We start from the raw sequence: 20891 nt of genomic DNA on the forward strand, positions 1-20891 counted from the left end.
GAAAGGATTTATGAGTCAGAGTTTACAAGAAAATAATGGAATTTTGAATAAATTGATAATTAATTTAATTGGATTATCATAATTTGCTCATAAATTGTATTTAAATTGATTCTTTTATTAGTTTAAGATAAATTTCTTCTAAAAAGTCCAGCATGCCTGTTTTTTTTAAGCTTGGAGAAAAGGAGAAGACGACAGATGTACCCCCACCCCAATTTCAACATACACATCCACTCAAATTTTTCAAGTGAACTATATTTCCTTCTCCCAAGGGAGAAATACCGAAAAGGAGATACTGCTGTGGCAGGCATTGTATAGTGCTGTTATGGGACCTTCCTGCCTTTCTAGGGCATGAAAGCACCTTTCTGGGGAGAAACATCTTTTGGGCATCACTGCTGATGAGCGTGAATAGGTTTTAACCATTTTGAAAGTGGGAAAGAATTTGTATACCTCTATACACCCAACCTTCGATTTCCAATCATGCTACTGTAGATGGACAATTGCAATCGTTTTCAGGCAACCATACACTTCCTTTAAAGTTCAGATGGCAGAAAAGCACCATCCTTTATCCCTTCACATTTATTATTTCCATCAGGGCAGGAGGCAGAAGTGCCAGGTATTTTCCAAAGGGGCAGCCCCTCCTATGCAGAACAGACACTCTTTGCTTAATATTGCCATGATTTCCAGCTCCCACTGCAAAGACACAGAACTTTCATTGTCGGGAGCTAGGGAGAGCACATGCACGCACACGCACACACATTAGGCACTTTGTTTTATTTTGCAAAAAAAAAAAAAAAAAGAGTCTTTATATATAAACCATTTCATTCTCTCTCAAAACATTCTACAACTATACAGCTGTTTGCTCCATCATTTGCATAGGAAATACCACAATACAAAAATAAGGTAAGGGGGAGGCAAAAGAAGCAAAACAGCAACCAATTTATGCATGTGTTTCCACGTATAAACATTTGAAGCCTTACAAAATTATTTACATCATTTGTCAACTATTTACATTAAGAGCAACATTTCTAACTATAACAAACAAAACTATAATTTATCAAGTATACGTAAAATTGTCTTAAAAAAAAGAGTCTATCATATACCACAAATAAATAAAGACAAATAACGGTTTTAACAAAGCAGGGTTTCCTGCAAGACCCTTTTTTGGTATTTTGATTGTCTATTCTAGGCTTTGGTTGACAGCTTAATATTACGGCTTGTGAAGTTCGGACACTTACTATTTTGTTTGGTTTTCTCCTGTTGTCTGGCCAAATCCTACCTGGTCTAACCTCATCTTTGGCCCTTCATCTACTATTTCAAGGCTGAGCACGGTGGATCAAAGTCATTGTTAGCAAAAAAGGGCACCATTTCTTTGACTTCAGTGGAGTTTCAGCTACTTTTGTCAGCAGTAAATTTTCCCCTGCGTGTCAATCTGAACAGTGGATTAACTAAACTGCACCGTAATTTTAAACAAAACTACTGTATCCTTTACCTCCTAGTAAATTACATGCAATATCCACATCAAACTAGATCATACTGGTGCTGAACCAGCTTAACATGTCTGTGTATGGAAACTGCATCCTAAATCCTTCTTTTTAAAGAGATACTAAGTTTAGCTTATAGTAAGAGGTTTAACATTCTGTGTTCATTTTGACTATCCCCGTTATTTCAGCTTCCGACATTGACTTTACAGTTCACTCTGCATGTTTTGCCCTTTTAAGCAACTTGAAAACAAAATCCTGCTTTGAATATTCAGTGCACACCATTGAGTTAACAGGTACAAAACATCTGAAAGGCTTAGCTCAGTTCTCTTAAGAAAAATGAAGCTAAGTTGGTTCTGTTTTGAGAGGTATATAAGTAACTTTTTTTCATAAATGTGCCATGTTATCAAATGTAAAACAACTGCTTTTTTCAGATGTTTCTTAGAAAACTTTTGTAATAAACCTAAAAAAGCTGATCTGCATATTTACAAAATCTTTGTCATAGCAAACATGCAACACACAGAACAAAGTATTTTGTTCTATGGCTTTTTATGAATTTTTCTATGTATTTTATATCCACAGAACTCCTTAACATTAAAAAAAAAACCACAAAACACATGTACTTAATATGTCCAGTAAAAACCTGACAGATTACAGTTTATGGCTTTTCCACTGTGTGCATTCATCTGCATCCTCTCATTAATTTGTTTACCAAACACTGTCACCATAATGACAGTGCTTTGGTCAAAACACCGCAAGAGGAAAAAATATGTATGAAGCTGCAATGTGTTGAGATATAATACTTGTAAAGAGATGAACCTGCTGACTAAAGCCATATACATTATGAAAGCAAACAAATGACCAAACACTCCGGTATTGTGATACAGTGTCTTCCCTTTTCCCGCATAAATATACAAAATATACATTTCCAGTTTCTTTTGAGATTTCTTTTAAATGGATAACCCATACTCAAAAATTAAACTAATTTCAGTTGTATGTTGAGAGTCAATAGGAAATTGCATAGATACAAAACAGCCTCAGTGACAAGTCCGGGTTTTAGTTCTGATGCCTCTTCATGTGGAGAGCCAGGTGATCGGAGCGGGAGAAGCTGCGATTGCAGACGGCGCACTGGAAGGGCTTTGCCCCCGTGTGCTTCCTGTAGTGGCGCGTTAGTTCATCCGAGCGAGCGAATCTCCAGTCGCAGCCTTCCCATGTGCACTTGTATGGTTTCTCACCTGAAAGAGAGCACAGAGAAGCGAAACTGTCAGCCATCACTCTTTAGCAAAGAAAACTGATGAGAGATCACATCGAATAGCACTGCTCTTCCATCTGAAGAAACAAATGACAAACAAGCAGCTGATGCCTCCTAGTTATTTGCAGCTCTATTCATCAGGCCCTAAACAAGCAGCCCCTTTGTTTTTTTCAGCAAATTTTGTTCTTGAAAGCGTGATTTAATACCTCAGTAAAACGTAAGAAACTTCCAAATGCAAATTAGAGACAGCTACGGTACAGAAATGCAGAGTTAAGAAGCCTCCATGAGACTGAAATATATTCCTTTACACTCACTGCACTATGACAGGGAGCAAGGAAAAAAAGCAGCTTCACGTGACAATCTAGCCAAGTTTGTAACTTATACTTGCACCTCTGAAAAATGGGTAAGTTATACAGAGCTTTTTTAAGAGGTCTGAAATGGGAAGGAAGACTTCTACGAAGATTCTTTGTAGTGTGCAGATCTGTTCAAGAGCTTCTGATGTGTGAAGAAAGGGGCACGGTGTGATACAAACACAATGAGGATAGTATTTTCTAAAATGTAACAAGCAATAAAAACTTGTGGTATCCTGCTTGAGGCTAGCTATATATAGGTGAAGGCACCTTCAAGTTCAAAGCACCCATTTTCAGAATGAAATGTCTACAATAAGGTGCTTAAATAGCCATATTTTAGAGGTGGAAAGTGCCTGCTGTTTCTAGCAGTCTGTACTGATGTAGGGGAGCATGGCATCTCTGAAAACTTGCTGTGTTACAGCAGCTCTGAATGCAACTTCAAAATATCCACCTAGTCTTGAATACACTGGTCCAAGCACCTCAAATGTTTGCATTCATCCATTTTAGAACTATAAACACAGTATTTTAAGCATGCCTTACAATTTACAGGTGTTTGTTGAAATGGGAGAAATATAAATTCACAAAGCCATGATGACTTCTGTGGCAGTAGCTTCATCTGAAGCAGAAATACACCCAAGCCGAGCATTCCAAAAAGGCCTTTCTAACCTCTTCTATCTCTCCATTGGTCTCAGACCTTTACCCTCACAGTCTCAGTACTACTGCACTGTTGAGTGCCTCCTGCTTTTCCATTTTTTACCATCACACAAGCATGTGGAAAAAAGAGAGAAGCCCACATCCTGCAATCTGTTTATTCTGCATAAGCTATGCAGGTAACACCATCTGAGAAACTCCAAAACATTACTTCAAAAGCCCTTATTTATCATGCAGATGAAATTATGAAAATGGTTTTTGTCTGGGAGTTTCTACTGCTTCTTCTGATCAACTAGAAACTTTTCATCTCCTACTGAGTGCAGAACCAGCCCTTTGCTCACAAGGGGGATGTGGCTTCAAGTTAGCAGGGTCACAACCATAACCAGACCTCTGCAAGAAAAACTAACCACCCAACCACCTCTTTGCAAAAACAGCAACTAGGATTTATTGAAATCACAGTGGAAATGTAACATCCCTTAAGAACAACAAGAGCCTGGCATCACCTCTCACAGAATTTATAATTACTTGGTGGATCGCAAAGCAGAACACAAATGATCATAGATTTCTGTCATAGCTGAATTTACTCTGACTAAATTCTGATGCTGATTGAAGACCGAATGCTCTATCATATAGGATTGTTTTTTGCTCTGTGCAACACATATTGTAGGCTAAAATACAGATGTGTAAAATACAGTGTGTAAAGCTTTTGTAACACCAGAGAAGCCAAATAACACATTTGGTCTTCACAGTAGAATGACAGAAAAGGTCCCTCTTCAGTGGGGGACCTTTTGCACTATATACATTGATGTATTTTAACTGGGTTATTAAGGGTGTCTGTAAAAGACCGTTGCTGATCAATAGGCACAGCACCAGGGAGATCTGCGAACACTTTGCTTTAAAACACACATGCACATACGGACGTTACACAAAAGCATTACTCCTGCATTTGAAGCATCTTAACTTAAAGCCAGTGTATTTATTTATTTTTCTCATTTCTTTCTCTTTTCTCCCTACTAGCTTTAAACTCTTCTTTAAAAGTCTTCACTTAAAACTGCCAGCTTTATACTTGATGCTGAACTCCTAGTCTTGTGATCCTGCCCCCCCTCACTGCCCAGGGAGAGCATATACATAGTTAGGTCTCTATCTACTCCAAATGTTTGCTCTTACATTTTGCAGAATTACACAAGGAATGACAGAAAAGGTAAAAAGGGCAGGAAAATAGCACTAGTTAATGAAAGCCTAGAAATATCCAGACCAGATCGGAATGGAGACCTGGAGATTAAAATCTGTTTCCAAGCATCGAGGAGATATGAAGTACATGCAACTTTCACCAAGTGTTGGACTACACTGCATTGAAAAAGCAGCCTCGAAGTTGTCTTGTGCAGGTGGTACCTGACCCTGTTAGAGTACAAACAGAAAAACAAGTTGTCCTCCATTAAGACTTTTCCTCATGTGTGAGCAGTGTCAGCAGTGATACGAAGGCTCCTGGCACACGAACTGCCAGCAGTTGGGGCAGCAGTGAACCCTGTACCTTGCTGGGTGCAACAGCGTCCAAACCAGCGTCGAGTCCAGCAACCAGAACGCCCATCAAACTCCAGGGCACTCAACTTCGTAGAGACACTGTCTCGACATTTACCGCACTGTCATGGTCACTTCAGTGCCAGCCACCGCCAGAATCCTCCCGGGCAACAGCGTTGCTCAGGGGAAAAGCTACACGCAGAATAGCACCGCTCCTCCCTGCCAGCAGACTGCTGCAGACCTGAGCTAAACCAAGCACTGCTCAGGGACGGATGAACAGAGGGGAACAAGCTGCTGCCTTACACAGATTGTTTTAACAGTGTTACTTTTATGTACTGGAAATTAAGGTCAGAATGCTGCTTTTAACCCCTGCTTTGGCCAACAGTGAGAACTGGAAAATGTATTTTTAGTGCCAGTGTAGAGGCTCAGACTATTTTGAATAAATCCTAGGGGTAAAATACTGAATATCTATGTTTGTAATGCTAGTTTCCGTTGGAAAGTTCTATTTAAGAACTGACTCAATTTCAAATGTTTTCCTTTTGGGCAAGGAGGAAGCAGGGGCAAGAAAAAGTAGGTGGAGATTATTTTCACTCTTTTAGAGCAAGTAGAAGAACAACTATCTGGTAGTATTTTCTCTCTCTCAACCTATACACATGCTTTTTGTCACTTAGCAGAAATAAGAATTTGGTTTAAGTTCCTGCAAGAGAGGGAAAAAGCACCTCACATTACATATTTTCTGAAGTGATCCTACTTCTTTGCTATGCTGACTTTAAAGCTCTGAGAAATCTGGGTTGAAGATTTATTTTTTAAAAAAGCAGGTATATACAACAAGGGACACTGAACCCTTTATCCACTGTTTTCGTTGGCTACATAGTAATGTAAGATTTGTTTACTTTAATGATTGTGAGAAATACAGTAGCAGTAAAGTTTTAGAAATATTTGGTTTTCCTCCAGCAATTTAGGGCTTCTATAGGGTGTTAAACCAAGAATGCCACTGGTCATCAAATATGAAGGCAGTACAGCTTGGTTTTCTGGAACACGATCACGGTATCAAACAGATATTTCACTGTAAAAGCAAGAAAACAGCTAACTCCTCCACTTCAGGGGAGCTTCCATGGGATTTGTTAGAATGTCAACACTGTTCAACTAAAACACCATGAAGGAAGCTGGTACCGATTTCCAGCCAAATAGCACACTCCAACCCTTTCTTCCCTAGCCAGAAATATTATACGCAGCACTTCTGGGAAACAGAACTGCTTTCCTTTAAATTAGACTTCAACGGGATAGGGATTTCATAAGTTTAATTGGATTTCTGCATAACCTCCATCCAGTATCACTGATTTAAAATATTTTGCTAGGCTTATACATCACAAAATATATCTTTAAGTTCCTGAGCTCTTAATACATATCCACTCTCCAGTGTAAAAAGAATACATTTGTGGAGCATGAGAAAGAGACTTGTACTTGCGCACAGAAATTTTAAGCTCTAATGTTTAGTTTGGAAGCTCTTTTACAGAAAGTACCTACCAAGAGATAAGGGAGTTTAACCTGAAAGGAGACTATTTTGCTTGCAATGTGCCCGTTACAAAAAATTATTTACAATGCTATGAGATTGCAAGGATGTCAAAAAGATACGTAGATATCCACATATAACATGCTAACCTAACCAGTCACTTCAACAGATAAAATTTCCTCAAGGTAGATCCCAAGGTTCGGGTTTCTTATCAATACCACAGGAGAGTGGTCTGGACCAGTAAACACACTGTGTTGCCTCTTCTCCCTTTAATTTATCTTCTTGTGATTTAGCCATGTCAAAATGCACCAACTGCTTTCCAAACACTAATTCTAGTCGCTGGCAGTGACACTCATGGCCATGCTCATTTGGGTAAGGCACAGTGCCACCCGTGCGGGGGTGACGGTCATTTTGAAGACACCCTCTATCTTAAACATGCAGCCTCTATGCAAGAACATGTTTCTGTTTAAAATTCTGTTTGGAAAAAACAAGTCACTGAAAGCTTCCATTATTGATGAATTTCCCTATTAAGAAGAAAATAAACTTCCTTATTTCACTGAAGAGATTTATGACTTTATTTCTGCAATTCACTGCTAGGATGGTTTTCTTTAAATATAAAGCTGTAAACAGCAAGGGCTGGATTTTCAAACCTAAAGTTAGGTAACTCTATTGGTATGCAGAAATCCAAATACAGGTATTACACCAGGCAACGCCTGCAACTTCACTTGTTTGCTATCAGAAATTTTTGTCAGAACAGCAAGTTTGGAGCTTCCTTGACAAATAAAAAATAGCATGCTTTTCAAAGACTCCAAAAAGACAACACCTGATTAGATCTTGTAAGAAAGTATAAAGACACCCTCTGCCAGTCTTTCCATTTTAATATTACTTGTGTTTATTATGGAACTATTTCTAGTGGCAAGTGTCTGGCCTTAAAAAATTTTCAGCTAGGTATGATAAAAAAGTGGTAGGGAAAGCAGAAGTTTCCGCACCATAACTGCACCAGTTATGTACATAACCTTTATCATGTTCAGTTTCAAACTAGATTATTAAAAATATTTATGTTGCCTCAAAGCTTTCCAGTGAATTTGTTTTCAAATTTTTCACATGTTAACATCAGTCGTCTTAATTCCCTGACATGCTATAGCCTTAAATTTTTAGAAAAAAATAAGAACAAACAAAATATTTTTTTCTATTTTAGTTTGCTTGAAATAGTGTTTCTCTAGTTCACAGCACCACAGTTTTAAACTATGGTCTCTTCCAGGCTGACTGGACCGGAAAGTAGTTACTTGGGTGTATGCCTGCACTCGTTCAGATGTGTTTTGCTCCCAGTGTTTAGTTAAAATCAGACCTTCCTTCTGCCATTGACCAAGTGCTGCAGTCGTCATTAAAAGCAGCTTCTTGGTTTGTACTTGGGTTGTGGTTTTTTTTTTTTAAAAAAGAACAGAAAGCTGAAGTTTCAAAACAAATAATCCCTTGGGTATTTAAAAGCTCTTTAGTGCACCAAAATTCTCAGTTGTCCAAGAGGTCTGGCAGCACGAAAGGTATGTCCAGCTTATTTTGTGAGTGACAAAACAAATTTAGTCCTTGAAACATCCATCCCATCAATGATATGAATGAGCAGCATATGCTGCACGTTTTAAAATGTGATAAAGCCACTACCTAGTATAGTAATGGTTGGAGTGGGACCATTAGGTACTACTTCACAATGAAACAGCATTTTAAGGAATTTTTTAACAGAGAGCTATTGAGCCCTCGAAGTCCGATCACTGATAAATCAAGCATGGACAGGAATAAAAGATAACTGAGTGGTGAGCAAAGAGGACTGAAAAGAAACTGTGCATCATCTACTTTCTGACCAGAGAGGAATTACCTTCGCAGGGCTCCCATCACTTCTTGAAGTACATTTATTTTGGTAAGTGTTGTCTTATGCAGTTCAAGGATTACTGGGGAATCTTGACTGGCCTGTGCAATGGTTTATTTTCTTTCTGGTATAACATTCTGTCTTAACAGAGGTGGTCTCTCTTCAAAGAGATATGCAAACAAAGAGGAAAGGAATTTTTTTAAAGTAGGTTTATAAGAAATCCCTGCCATCTGGGGTGCATGGCTGTGTCTACGCATTTCCTAAGAACACATTTCTTAACCTATGCCTGTGGTACAAGAACAGCTCTTTAGCTCTCTCACCAGTAACACTGGCTTTTGTGCAGTCAGATAAGAGGCGCTCTTAAAATGAAATTTATTAAACATGTACTGTAGACTTCCAGATATCCATCTACTGTATGCACACAGACACACAAAAAAAAATTAAAAATTAAAGCAAAGCACAAAAGCTATTTTAACTCAAAGCGAAGCACTGTACACTTGCCAAAATCAAAGGTTTTAATATGTCCTTAATCAGAGTTGTTAGAGATCACTGAATATAAATAATGCAGCCTGACAGGACAGGAATGCTGCTACTAAGATACTCAGACTAAACTAGGACATTACTCAAATGTTTCTAATCTTTCACCAATGGGAGGTGCAGGTCATCTAACAAACAACAAGCAACACACTACTCTGGCTGGAAGCAGGAGTCAATCATCCCAGTCAAGCTCAGAAATTAATTACAATAAGGAATGTCTGATCAAATAATGGAAAGTTTTAATCACTGGCAATTGCTGTGAATCTTGGAACTATATTAGCCTATGGAGGGCGGTCTCAAAATGAACTATATTTAAAGTCAGTCTCTTAGGTCAACAGTTTCCTTATCAGGAATCAAATATCTTGGAACTGAAGTTTAATCCTCTCAGGGAGCAATTGACAGAAACAACAGTTTTTTTAAGCTTTCATGCTTAGAGGGACTTTCTAGGCTTTTAATCAAAAAGAAAATATTAGGCTTTTCTTTTCAGTATCTAAAATCTGAATACCCCTCACCTGACACCTTAGAATTTAATTCCTGATTCGTAAAAATTGTATGCTGATGTGAATGATCAGTAATATTTAATTAGAATATAGTTTTAGGTTGCTAAAATTTCACCTTCTTTTGAGCAACACATTCTAACACTTCTCATTTAGCTTCTGACTACAGATAAAGAACCAGATCAATTAATCCCAAGGTCTGCAATTGTTCACGAAGTGTTTGAAAAAAAAAATGCATTATTTTCCCTTAAACTGTGGTTTGCACAGGAAAATAATGTACTTCCATTTCTCACACAGGCAACTAATGGATTTAGAAGAATTCATAAATAAAAGATGCTAACATACTCTTCTGCACTGTCTAGCAACACTGCACTTTAATGCACTTTGTCAACAGTTTTATTTAACTCTCTTCCACTTTTCCTTATGGTCTCTATCAATGATGGCATTTACTGACAGCTCCTTAAAGTATAATCTGTGCAACTGACTCATCTAACAGGTCAAAGAAGTGGGGTCTGCACAGAAATATTACTTAGTATCTGTTTTCATGATGCAAAGATTTTTCCAGGATGAGGTTTGCTATATGCACAGACGGCTGCAACCATGAGCAAAGCAGACTCTTTTGGGGTCTCCATTCCTCATTTGTGCTCCCTGAGTGAAATCCGTCACCAGAGTCTCAGGATGATCTGAGCTGATACATGTTTTCACAAGGTGCTTTTCTTCCACCAGGAGTCAAACTACTACCTATTTTCCCTTCTCAACAACAGGCATCCTGAATTCCTGGGCAATTCTATATGGTACCACCTTTAACAAGTGTCCCTAAAGAGCACCAAGTCCTAGGGACTGCTCAAGTCCACTGCACACAACTGGTTCTAATTCTGTTGTACCATCAGTCTAATTTTGGATCTATCAAGGCAGAAATCTAAAATAAAATAAAACATTTAACACCTTGAGGAACTGCACAAGTCAGCAGCTGTTCCATGCCTATATAAACATTTGAAATAACTAGGGACAGTGGAAGCATTTTGAGTGCATCTCATTTAGAGAAATGCCATTTCTCTTGAGTGATCTCGGCTTCCACTTCCCATCACTAAATCCAAACTAGATCTATAGATAGAGATGAAATAGTTCTGCAGTTAATGCTAGAAACTATTAATGGCAAGCCCATCATGTGACCAGAGAACATGCCTGTACAAAGACTCTGTATACAGAAAACCAATATGCAGCTGGAAAATGTCCGCAATGTGCGTGCCTTGATGCGTTCAAAACAATGACAGATTTTCCTCCAAAAAACATACGCAATTCTGAAGCGTGCAGCTGTTCACAGAAATAATAATTAGAAAACCCCTGGAGCCAGCAGTTCTGCAGTGTTGCAGGTAGGGTATTCCAGGTACCCACATATCAAACACTCAATTTCCACAATCCAATCTTTAACATATAAAGAAATCTAAAAGGGTAAGTCACAGGGCCACTGTTGCTAAATGATTACGTGATATATATATTTATATACTCAGATGCCAGAAAAGGAACTGAATGAAGTTTATCTGCAATACGCAAGTAACTGCTTTTCATTGATATTTGGCAGGTTTTTTAAGTTGGACATATAGCTGTTATGCCAAAGGTTTAAGGTGGTTTTACTGCCGAACAGCCTGCGATAAATGCACAACTCCCTCACACATTTTATACCATAGTTGCACAATGCCGGGCATAAAAAGAAACTTGTTCCACGACGAACAGGTAAAGTTATTTTAAAAGGAAGTGTTTTAAGGTATTACGATGTACCAGACACCTGCATGGAAATGGATAAAAAGCGTTACGCATCTTTTCAACATTTGAATCTTTGTTCATATTCTGGTTTGGGTTTACCAGTTTTGAACTAAAATCTACTTCATCATTTACAAATGCTAAAGCATTACATAGAGAAAGAAAAATGTGTGCCTGCCTCTGCAACTGGTACCAATACTTAGCTCTTAATGGGAATACTGGATTCCTAATCAACAGCAAGAGTCCAGAGTAATTGCATTAAATCAGCATAACTATATTAGCTTATACCACCTGACTTGGTGTAAGATAAACACCTTGGGAACACTTAAGAAGAAAAATGTATGGGATTTTCCTCTTGCCCATTTCCTACAGTTTTATTTAAATGTATCTCACAAAGTCTGACAGCGTGTTCATATCCCAACTGAAAAAGAAAAGACTACAGCCTACATTCCACCTATCAAAAATAACATTTCCCTTAGCTTTGTTCTCAAAGAACGTCTACTAAACCCAGGGAAAAACTTTCAGAAGGGAAAGGTTGCTAAATAAATACCGTGAAAAGGCTGAGATTTTCCAATACAAAAAGAAAACCATAAGGTCTGTCTTGACTTTTAATGGCAGACAAACTTTGCTGCAGGCTCTTTTATTTTAAAATGACAGATTGCTGAGAAGGGTGGGGACTGGTTGGGATGAGAAAGAGACTGCAGCCAATTTTAAAAGGTATTGTTAAGAAACTAAGAATAAGGAGAGAACAACTTCAGTGGTCCATGATTACTAAAGAACGGGTTTAGCCAGATAAACAGGTCTGCTATCCCTGAAGGGATTTGAAAGAATATCACACACAACTTTATTAAAATGGACTACATGACATTTGCTTTAGACTTTGAAGGTAAAAGCTTCACAAAAGTCCTTTAAAAAAAATTTAAACTAAAAAAATCAAAACTTATTAGTGCTGTATGAATTCACAGTTCAGGGGGATGGGATGCACAGAGGCACACTCCCTAATTTAGCCCTCTGTGCATTGAGTCCTTTGGAAATCAATAGCGAGACTCCCTAGCACTCCTGGGGGAGCTGAGCAACTTCTCAGGTTTCCCTGAGTTTGCACCCCTTTACTTTAACATTCATTAATCGATTTAATGTTAAGTCAGAGATCTGGCTCTTAATACACACTTCAACCATATGTTAAGGCAGAGATCAGAATCAGTGCTGAAAATCTTCAATTATGAAGTGAATATTCAAGAGAGTTAAACTAATCCAAACTCTGAAATATTGCAGGTAACAGGATACGGACTCACATTCTTGCATGTAATGCACGCTTTAGACAGTTTATCCCTTCATTCACCTCCCCAGAAGACCCTTTGTATTACAGACCTGCTTAAATTCACTAGATTTTTATCTAAAACAACATTCTTGTTTTCATGAATACATCAGTTCCTTTGACCTTTGCACATCTATCCACATTTCTAGGTAAAAAAGTGAAGGCAACAATAAACATTAGTGACCCTAAGCAATATATGTTAGCAACGTGGGATGTATTTCCATGCACACACGTATTAACTTTGTAAACCCTAACGTCGTTACTACTCAAGGTGCAAAAAAGATATAAATTGATTTAAAAAAGAAGTGTTCATTTCAAATGCTGATGTAATGGTAACTTTTAGACTAAAGCTTTGCTTTTATTTCTCTTTCTAGCTATTATATAATAGTAAATGAGATATTTAAAACTGGTATTTAGTTCCTGGCTGAAGTGCGTAAGTGGAAATTGCACACTCTTAAATTTACAGATTATTTATTAAAAGGGGTTTCTACTGTCCAACACTACTCACATTTACATCCTCATGAAAATATTCCTTTCTTACTAAACTTACTGCTAATGAGTGATTACATATAAAAAGTATTTTTAATAGCATTTGTGTTTAGTCTGTTACTAATGCAAAGCAATAATCTTTGTACAGCTGCTTTCGATTTTTCACTGTGACTGCAACACAGGTAACTTTTGTTTAACAAAAAAAAATTTCCTTAGTAACGTTTAGCCTGGAGATACTCAATTTCTTTACGATAATCTAACGATCCATTCTAAATAGCTGCTGAACAGAAAGCCTTGTTTCCATAGAGATAGTGAAACATTTTGTTAGATCACATCTCACGACAAGTTTTGTTTTGACTTCTGGTTTAAACTTATTCCTTACTTGAATGGCACAGGCATCGCACTGACAGCCTGCTTCAATAACAAAGTTGCTTGAACTGTGATTTGTGTTTTGCTCTGATTCAACGCCCATGCATAAAAACCACCAGGCTCATACTCGGTTTTAAAAACAGGAGCTGCAGCCCTCTCATTTGATTTGATACTTTTCAGTGATTTAGCATGAACAGTTCTGTTCTAAGATCCTGGCAAAGAGCGGTACTAAGCTTCCGATGTCCTAGTGGCGAGTTTTTCTCCCCGTTTCCCTCTTTCCTTCTCCCCGCCTCAGCAGGTGAATGCTTAGGAAGAGCACCTAGGGCAATTCCACCTCCCAACCACTGTCCTCTGCATGCACAGCTCCTGCACCTACGCACAAGCAACACCATCCCCAGCTCCACTCCATGCGGGCCCGAGAACGAGGACTGTCTCTGCAGCTGCAGGTGGAGTTTGATCAAGGTACAAAAAACAAGTGTGACTCACTGACACTTTTAATTGTTTCCACTTTAATGTCATTCACTGACAAAAAAAAAAAATGAAATTATGTTGTTGCTTTTTTAAAATAAGTATGTAGAACTACTTGTCTTTCAAAAAAAATAATAAAACACAACGCCAAGGACGAAGTAAATGGACATTATCTTGGGAGTTTTCATGATGTTTCTGAAAAATTCTAAGATTAAAGAATTCTAAAAGGTCAAAGAGAAAAACCCAAACCAGAAAATTCCATTTACTTAGATAAATCTTTAAAAGAATACGTTTACTATGCTTAATTCATTATTCAAGGGGGAAAAGGTCTATTTTTTAACACGTTAACGGCATTTTAGATTGAAAAGACAAGTTTCCATCTGCTTTATTCTCAGCTATTGTGAGTTCCGTATTATAAAAGGTTTAACAAAACTGCATTAATAAAAGCAATTTTTCTTTTCATTGACCAATCCCTAAACATTTCTTAACTGAACTGCCAGTTTGTACCTACACGACTCTAGAGAAAACAGGGAGGAGATGGCAGACCAAACATGCTTGCTTTCTCAGAAAATGTCAGCCATGAACGAACAAGAGACAGTAAGAGAGTGAATACATACCTGTGTGAGTTCTCAGGTGTGCTTTTAAGTGAGAAGACTTTGTATAAACTTTTGTGCAGCCTAAACCAAAACAAAAAAGCAGAGAGGCTTCAGTAGGGAGAAGAGGAACACTTCACATTACATTTAAACTTCCTCAGTCAGTGTTGGGGTACTATCTGGACACATTTAAGTTTACTACTTTCTGGCATCATCTTTGTCATTTAGAAGTAAAATTTTACATAGAAAGCTCCTAGGGATATGCTGCTTTACATAGAAAAAGCACGTATGTTTCTGGCAGAGCTGCTACAATCTATGTACAGTAACACCTGCTACGTAAATTAACAACTCAGTAAGGGGCTTCATCTTTTAAAAATTTCCCAGAGGACTTGATCAAGCCAGACTCGGTGTCACTGTCACCCGGGGCTCAGCGTAACTCTTCTACCGAGCACTTACCACACTGCACACCGAATGGGTGCTACACCACCCAGAGTTATGTTGCTCAGGGGGAAGAGCAACCACGAGCAGCAATCTCTCTCTGCACTACAACGAGTGTGAACATCTTGTATCTGGGATTATGTACTACATGGAGGCACAGTTTACAGTCAGGTCCCTCTTCCCCTTCAGTGTAAGAGAAGGAAAGGCTGAAGACAATCTACCGGTGGGCAATTTTCAGAGATGGTTTTAATGGATTTTTGAGGGCAGCTGAATCTCCCGTTCGTAACAGGGAAGATATGGCCATGGCCTCAGCTGCTAGGAGCCGAAATTATTCTTTCGGTGCCAGAAGATTCAAACTGAGCTGTACTGCGTTGGACGAACTGAGCCTCTGCTCCACCACAGATACTGGAAGAATGAGAGTAGGAGCTGCATAGTCACACTGACTTACATTAGCAAAGGTCATAATTTTTTTATTTTCTATAGAGTAAAAATTTTGTGACATGGTAAAATGAACTCAGTTGTTTAAGAGAACAACAAATGACATGAAGAAAACAGTATATATTATTTAAAGAATGTGAAAATGTCCCATTCGAAATAAAACAACAAAGGAGAGAAATTCTACTTTGACAAGAAACTATTTGGTTCTCCCTAGGTGTAGACAACAGCTAAAGAAAAACCACTTATACCTCATCCATGATTATTCACACTCTTTTTATTGTAAGGGCTGGGATTTTCTGGCATAGATTGCTTACCAGGATAGTCACAGTAGTGGATACGTCTTTTCTCCAAATCTGGGTTACTTCTCCTGTTGTATCTGACCGGTTGGATGTTCTGGGGGGTTATGGGCAGAGTCGCTGGTAAGTTTGGATTGTGAATCGCCAGCTTAGAAGCTATAGTTGCGGCATATGATGGAGGGGGGGTTAAATTCTGCAGCATCTCTGCTTGTCTGTCTGGACTTCCAGGCTCTGAGCTTGGGGGCGAAGGAGGGAAGTAAGTGGCCTGTTGCTGCAGAAACTGGTTTGGCATGGTGTAGCTACAGGGGGGGATACCCTGGAACTGTTTCATTGCAGTCTGTGGAACAGCCGAGGAGAGCGTGTTAAGGCCCGCCATGGCAGATGGCATGGAGACATTGTTTAGGGAGTCCATCACGGCTGCCTGAGTAGTAGTGTTGGGCATATCTAAATCCGGTGAGCTCAAGAGCTGATACAGCTGGCCTTGCTGGGGTGTGACAGAAAGATGAACATCTGGAGTTGGAAGCTCCTGCTTGATGAAAATGTTGTTCACATCAGGAGTTTGGTGGGAGCTGAAGATGCTGGTAAATTCGGGGAGGGCCTGAGTGGGAGTAGGGGCAGGGGCAGTAGTTTCGTTCTGGTGACTGAAGATGGTGACCGGCTCTGTCTTGATGTGGGTTACACAGGGTCGCTGAGATTTGTACAGGCCAGTTCTCAGATGGCTAATGTCGGGGAGGAAGACGTTCATGTTGATGCTGTAAGGCAACCCTTCGCTGTCAGTGAAAAACTGGTCTACAACCGAGGCACTGTCTCTTCTGTATTTCTTATGTTCGGGGATGACAGGAACAGGCGGGAGCTGAGGTGCCAAGTATTTCTCCATTTCACATCTTGTCTACAAAGACAAAACAGACCATAATCCACATGATTTGTTACCAACCAAGAAAGATGATGGCATGCAAGTCATGTGAGGTTTTGCAAATAAAAGGCAATACTCTTCAGCCAGCCGCAAGACATCTACAGAAGAAGTTATGAACGCTCACACTAATGAGAACCTGTCTTTTATAATCACACGCTGATCAACATCATCAAGGACAAGGAGATAAAGTCATGGCATAAGTCACTCACACATTAAGATCGATCTGATGTTTCAGCATACACAAACTTTTCATCTTTTATGCCTACAAGATAGTGCGACGCACAGAAGTGACAGGCGCTGTGCCTAATCTGCAGATCTCCTGCTATGGAATTCACTGCTCGAGCAGGGTGACTGCCTATCTGTTTCACCCGCTTTTCTTTGAAATGCTAACTCTAAAAGCCACATCCTCAGCTGGCTATTTGAATGCTAATACTTCAAATAACGCTTATATATACGTACATATATTTCTACACTTCCAGGATTTTTCATCCATAAAAGAACAGTATTTGATTAGAAATATGACACTACAGTGTAAAGTTATTAATAATATTGAATAACAAGAAGAGGGGTTGACTGCATCAGAGTACTCTTTGTGTAAAGTGTCTCCAGGACTACACTTAAATCAGTAATAATCTGCGCAGTGTATAATTGGCTAATAGCATGATAAACATGTCCCGATCCATGCCTCAGTCCTCGGAGAGCTCTTTAATTACTGGAAAATCATTCTCTTAGCGCAGTGGTGCGAGGGAATCCGTGGGTGGCTGGAGCCCTATACATTACTGGTGTACAGTCATCGGCAAAACATTTATCACGCACTCTCCAATGGGCAAATGCTACATTCCCCCCTGCCCTGTCAAGAGAGCGCTCATACCAGACCCGTTTAGCACCCCGCAAGAGAAAGCAGCTGACAAACAGCAACTCTGCCCGAAAGCGGATTTTAGGACCTTTCTTCAAAGACCCCCAGTAAACACCACAAACAAACGGAGCCGCCTTCCCGACTCTTTGATCTGGATCTGCCTCGACATGCCAGACTACTTTTTCTAGCTCTTGTTTACGAGCCGAGGGTAGCTCGCTTTGAAGCCGTGAGTTATTTACTCGCTGGGGAAGACACCACCGAAACGCAGCGCCCGATAGCCCGCTGCGGCACCGGGGGCTCCCGCCGGCCCGGAGAGCGCGGGCGTCCCACAGGGGCGCGGGGAGCCGCCCCTGGAACGGGCACCGTCCGCGGGCTGGAGCCCGGCTGCGACTGGCGTCTTCCCGCTTTTAGCTGCTCCAGCTGTTTGCCTGTGGATCCGCTCCCAAACAGCCTCCTGGGATAGTCAGAAAATCCCGGGAAGTCCCCCCTTACCCCGTGTGTCGTGTGCTCTCGCCCCCCCCCCCCTCTTTCCGAACATGACTCCCTGCGTGGGCGAGGAGGACAGGCGGCCGCTCTAATTCTGCCGCCGGGCAAGTGCGAAGGCAGCAGCTGTAGCTTTCAACACAGCCGCGGGGGCAGCCCCGCTCCCCCCGTCCGCCGCGGGACGGCCCGCGGAGCCCGCGCCCCGCCTCGGCCCCGGCCGCCGCGCACTGCTCCGCCGGCGGGAACGCGGGAGCGCTCCCGCTCCGCACGGGCAGCGAGGCCGCTCCCCCGCACACGCACACATACACATACACATACACACAGCCCGCCGCTGCCGCCGCAGCCCCGCACCTCAGTGTCCGCCGCCCTCGCCCCGCGGCCCGGCCCCACCCAGTCCCACCGCCCCCTCCGCAGCGGTCGCTCCCACCCGGGCGAGGCGCGATGGCCGGCGGGCTGTGCGGGGACCCAGCGCCCACCGGCGGGCTGGGAGGGGGTGCCCGCAGCCTACCTGAACCATCTCCTCCGCCGGCAGGGTCGCGCCGCCGCCCCCGCCGCCCCCAGGGTGCTGCTGCGGCTGCTGGGGCGGCGGCTGCTGCTTCAGGTCCTCCCCGGGGAAGATCGCTGCCTCCCGGGCGCCTAGCACGGGCTTGAGCTGCGCGAACACCGGCTCCTCGGGCTGCTGCACGGGCCCCAGGCGGGCACTCATGGTCAGCACCCTGGTGGCCATGAGGCTGGCGGCGGGTGCGGCGCGGACGGTCTGCCCGCCCCGGCACAGAGCGATTGACCCGCGGGCGGCTCCGGGCGGGCGGGCGGGCGGCGGCTGCTCGTGCGCTCAGTGCCCAGGAGCCCCAGCCCAGAGCGCATCCACTCCGCTGTCGTCAGTGCCTCCCCCTGTACCTGGCCGCGGGTATCTACCCGGTGACACACACCCGCCTCTATTTCACCCTACTCCACCCCCGGCCCCCCCTACACCCCACCCAGACCGGCGAAGGGGGCCGGCCCTGCCGCCCGCCCTGCCTACGGGGAGCGCGGGCAACTCCTCCCCGCCGCACGGCCCGGCCCGATCCGGCCCTGCCCCGCAGCGGCGGCACCGGCGAGCGCGGCCGAGGCAGCGGCGCGGAGCGGTCCCGGTACCGACCCTGACTCCGGACCCGACCCCGACCCCGACCCCGACCCGACCCCGACCCGACCCCGGCGGTATCGCCCAGGCAGCAGCCAGGGAGCGGTGCCCGGTGCAGGGTCCTCGGACAGGGTCGGCGGGCGCGATGCTCGCCGTGGAGTAGAAGCGGGTTTTCAGCAAGTGCGGCGGTCCGCCGAGGCCCCTCTCGTGCTTTCACTATTATTTATAGTCTTGTAAAGAAGCGCTGCTAATGTGGGCACTTTAAAACAACTGTCTTGTCCTACCTTTCATCTTCAAAAGGGTTTTAAAGGCAGTCATTCAGATTTATTATTTTTTGTCCCGAAGGCAACTCGTACTCGAAACCTGCTGATAATAAATTTCGGCGCTGCGATATACAGCCCCCCTACGCTATGAAAATGCTGTTTTTCAACGTATCACATATATATCGCAGATGAGAAGGAAGACAGGTAGAGGAAAAGAGGTAGCGAGGATTGTCTCGTCTCTTCCCCCCCCCCCCCCCCCCTTGGATGAGACAAGTTTCTATTTACTTGTTTTAAGGTGTGGTTTCGACGCAAAGCATATTTCCTCGTAGACATAGGACGGTGAGCTAAGCTCCCGCATGTTTCGCTGAAGGAAGAGAAAAAGGAGCGTCGCTGTCCTTTCGTGCAACACCGGCGGGATCACGTCGTATGGGAAAAGTACATCACGTAGTGGAGCCTTGGAAAAAAAGCACAAACTTTCCACCTTTTTCCTGGCTCTGCCAGCTCTGCACTCCCGGTTTGCAGGGAGAGAGTCTGTGAATCCACAGACATGTTGCAACCTCCCCCTCCCCGCATTTATCCCCTATCATTTACAGATAAAGCTCTTTTTAAAAAACGTAAAAAAGCAATTTTTTTCTGGTCAACCTGGCACTCCTCCTCTTAGCCGCCCAGTCCACAGCGAGTAGGATATCTCAGAGCCTGCATGTAGACAACTAATTACAGAACCAGGAAAGAGCTCAGCATAACATGTCTTTAAACAAACTGTCTGTTTAGCAATACGTAGCCGCTCGATGCTTGTTATTACTAGCGCAGATCCGACTACTCCCGTCAGCGTAGCATTTAAAGCCGTGCAGGCTAATTTCCATTCACTAACACTAATACGTATTTGCATTTAGACAATGAAACTTCAATGTCCTTTTCTGAAGACTCCTGGCTGGCATTTCTTTCCTCACTCAAGCCTATAAGCAGGTGTTTTAACCAACAGATTTTTAAATCATGTCTTGTTTTTGTGTGAATGCCCTTCACATAACCCTAGTTTAGGGCTATACTTGAAACTACAGTTTTTGAATGCCCGTCATGTCGCCTGTATTAAGCCAGTTAGGCTCCAAACTACGTTTTTGACCCTCTGAAAGGACTGGTTTAGTATAAACTGCTTTTTAACAGCTTTAAAAATGCAAAACTAGCAATACTACACTAGGCTATCTGGAAACTAATTCTTCTAGATCAGGCACAACATAGGGCTAGACAGCATCTGATTAGTGCATATTCCAATAACTTTCAGACATTTCTGTGAATTGTAAGGCTGTAGTAACTGAAATGTTTCTGAGACTTGTGTACTTTAATTGCATGTTTTCTCTCCATCTCCTTATGTGTGTGATAAACAGATCATTTCAAAATTTGGGGGTTTTTTGTTTTGCTTTGTTTTATATACGTA

The 20891-nt window shown here is 42.1% G+C and overlaps 1 protein-coding gene across 1 annotated transcript; it reads right to left on the reverse strand.

Annotated features, from left to right (window-relative positions):
- Positions 1–312: 312 nt before the first annotated feature.
- On the reverse strand, positions 313–18982 carry KLF5 (KLF transcription factor 5). Its single transcript, XM_051780485.1, has 4 exons — positions 18585–18982; positions 15843–16713; positions 14677–14736; positions 313–2713 (listed from the first exon to the last, which is right to left on the reverse strand). Exons 1-4 carry the CDS (start codon positions 18801–18803, stop codon positions 2535–2537), a joined length of 1329 nt encoding a protein of 442 aa, XP_051636445.1. The 5' UTR covers positions 18804–18982; the 3' UTR covers positions 313–2534.
- Between the last annotated feature and the right edge of the window lie 1909 nt (positions 18983–20891).

This window comes from Manacus candei, unplaced genomic scaffold (assembly GCF_025592945.1).
Source record: "Manacus candei isolate 608988 ecotype Guabito, Panama unplaced genomic scaffold, ASM2559294v1 h1tg000014l, whole genome shotgun sequence".
Lineage (NCBI taxonomy): Eukaryota > Metazoa > Chordata > Aves > Passeriformes > Pipridae > Manacus > Manacus candei.

Excerpts from the sequence above, each read along its gene's own strand:
- KLF5 (XM_051780485.1), bottom strand. The coding sequence starts at position 18,803 with ATGGCCACCAGGGTGCTGACCATGAGTGCCCGCCTGGGGCCCGTGCAG. Across the intron at positions 14,737-15,842 it reads CCACTACTGTGACTATCCTG|GCTGCACAAAAGTTTATACA; the intron begins GTAAGCAATCTA and ends GTTTTGGTTTAG. Across the intron at positions 2,714-14,676 it reads ACACCTGAGAACTCACACAG|GTGAGAAACCATACAAGTGC; the intron begins GTATGTATTCAC and ends GCTCTCTTTCAG.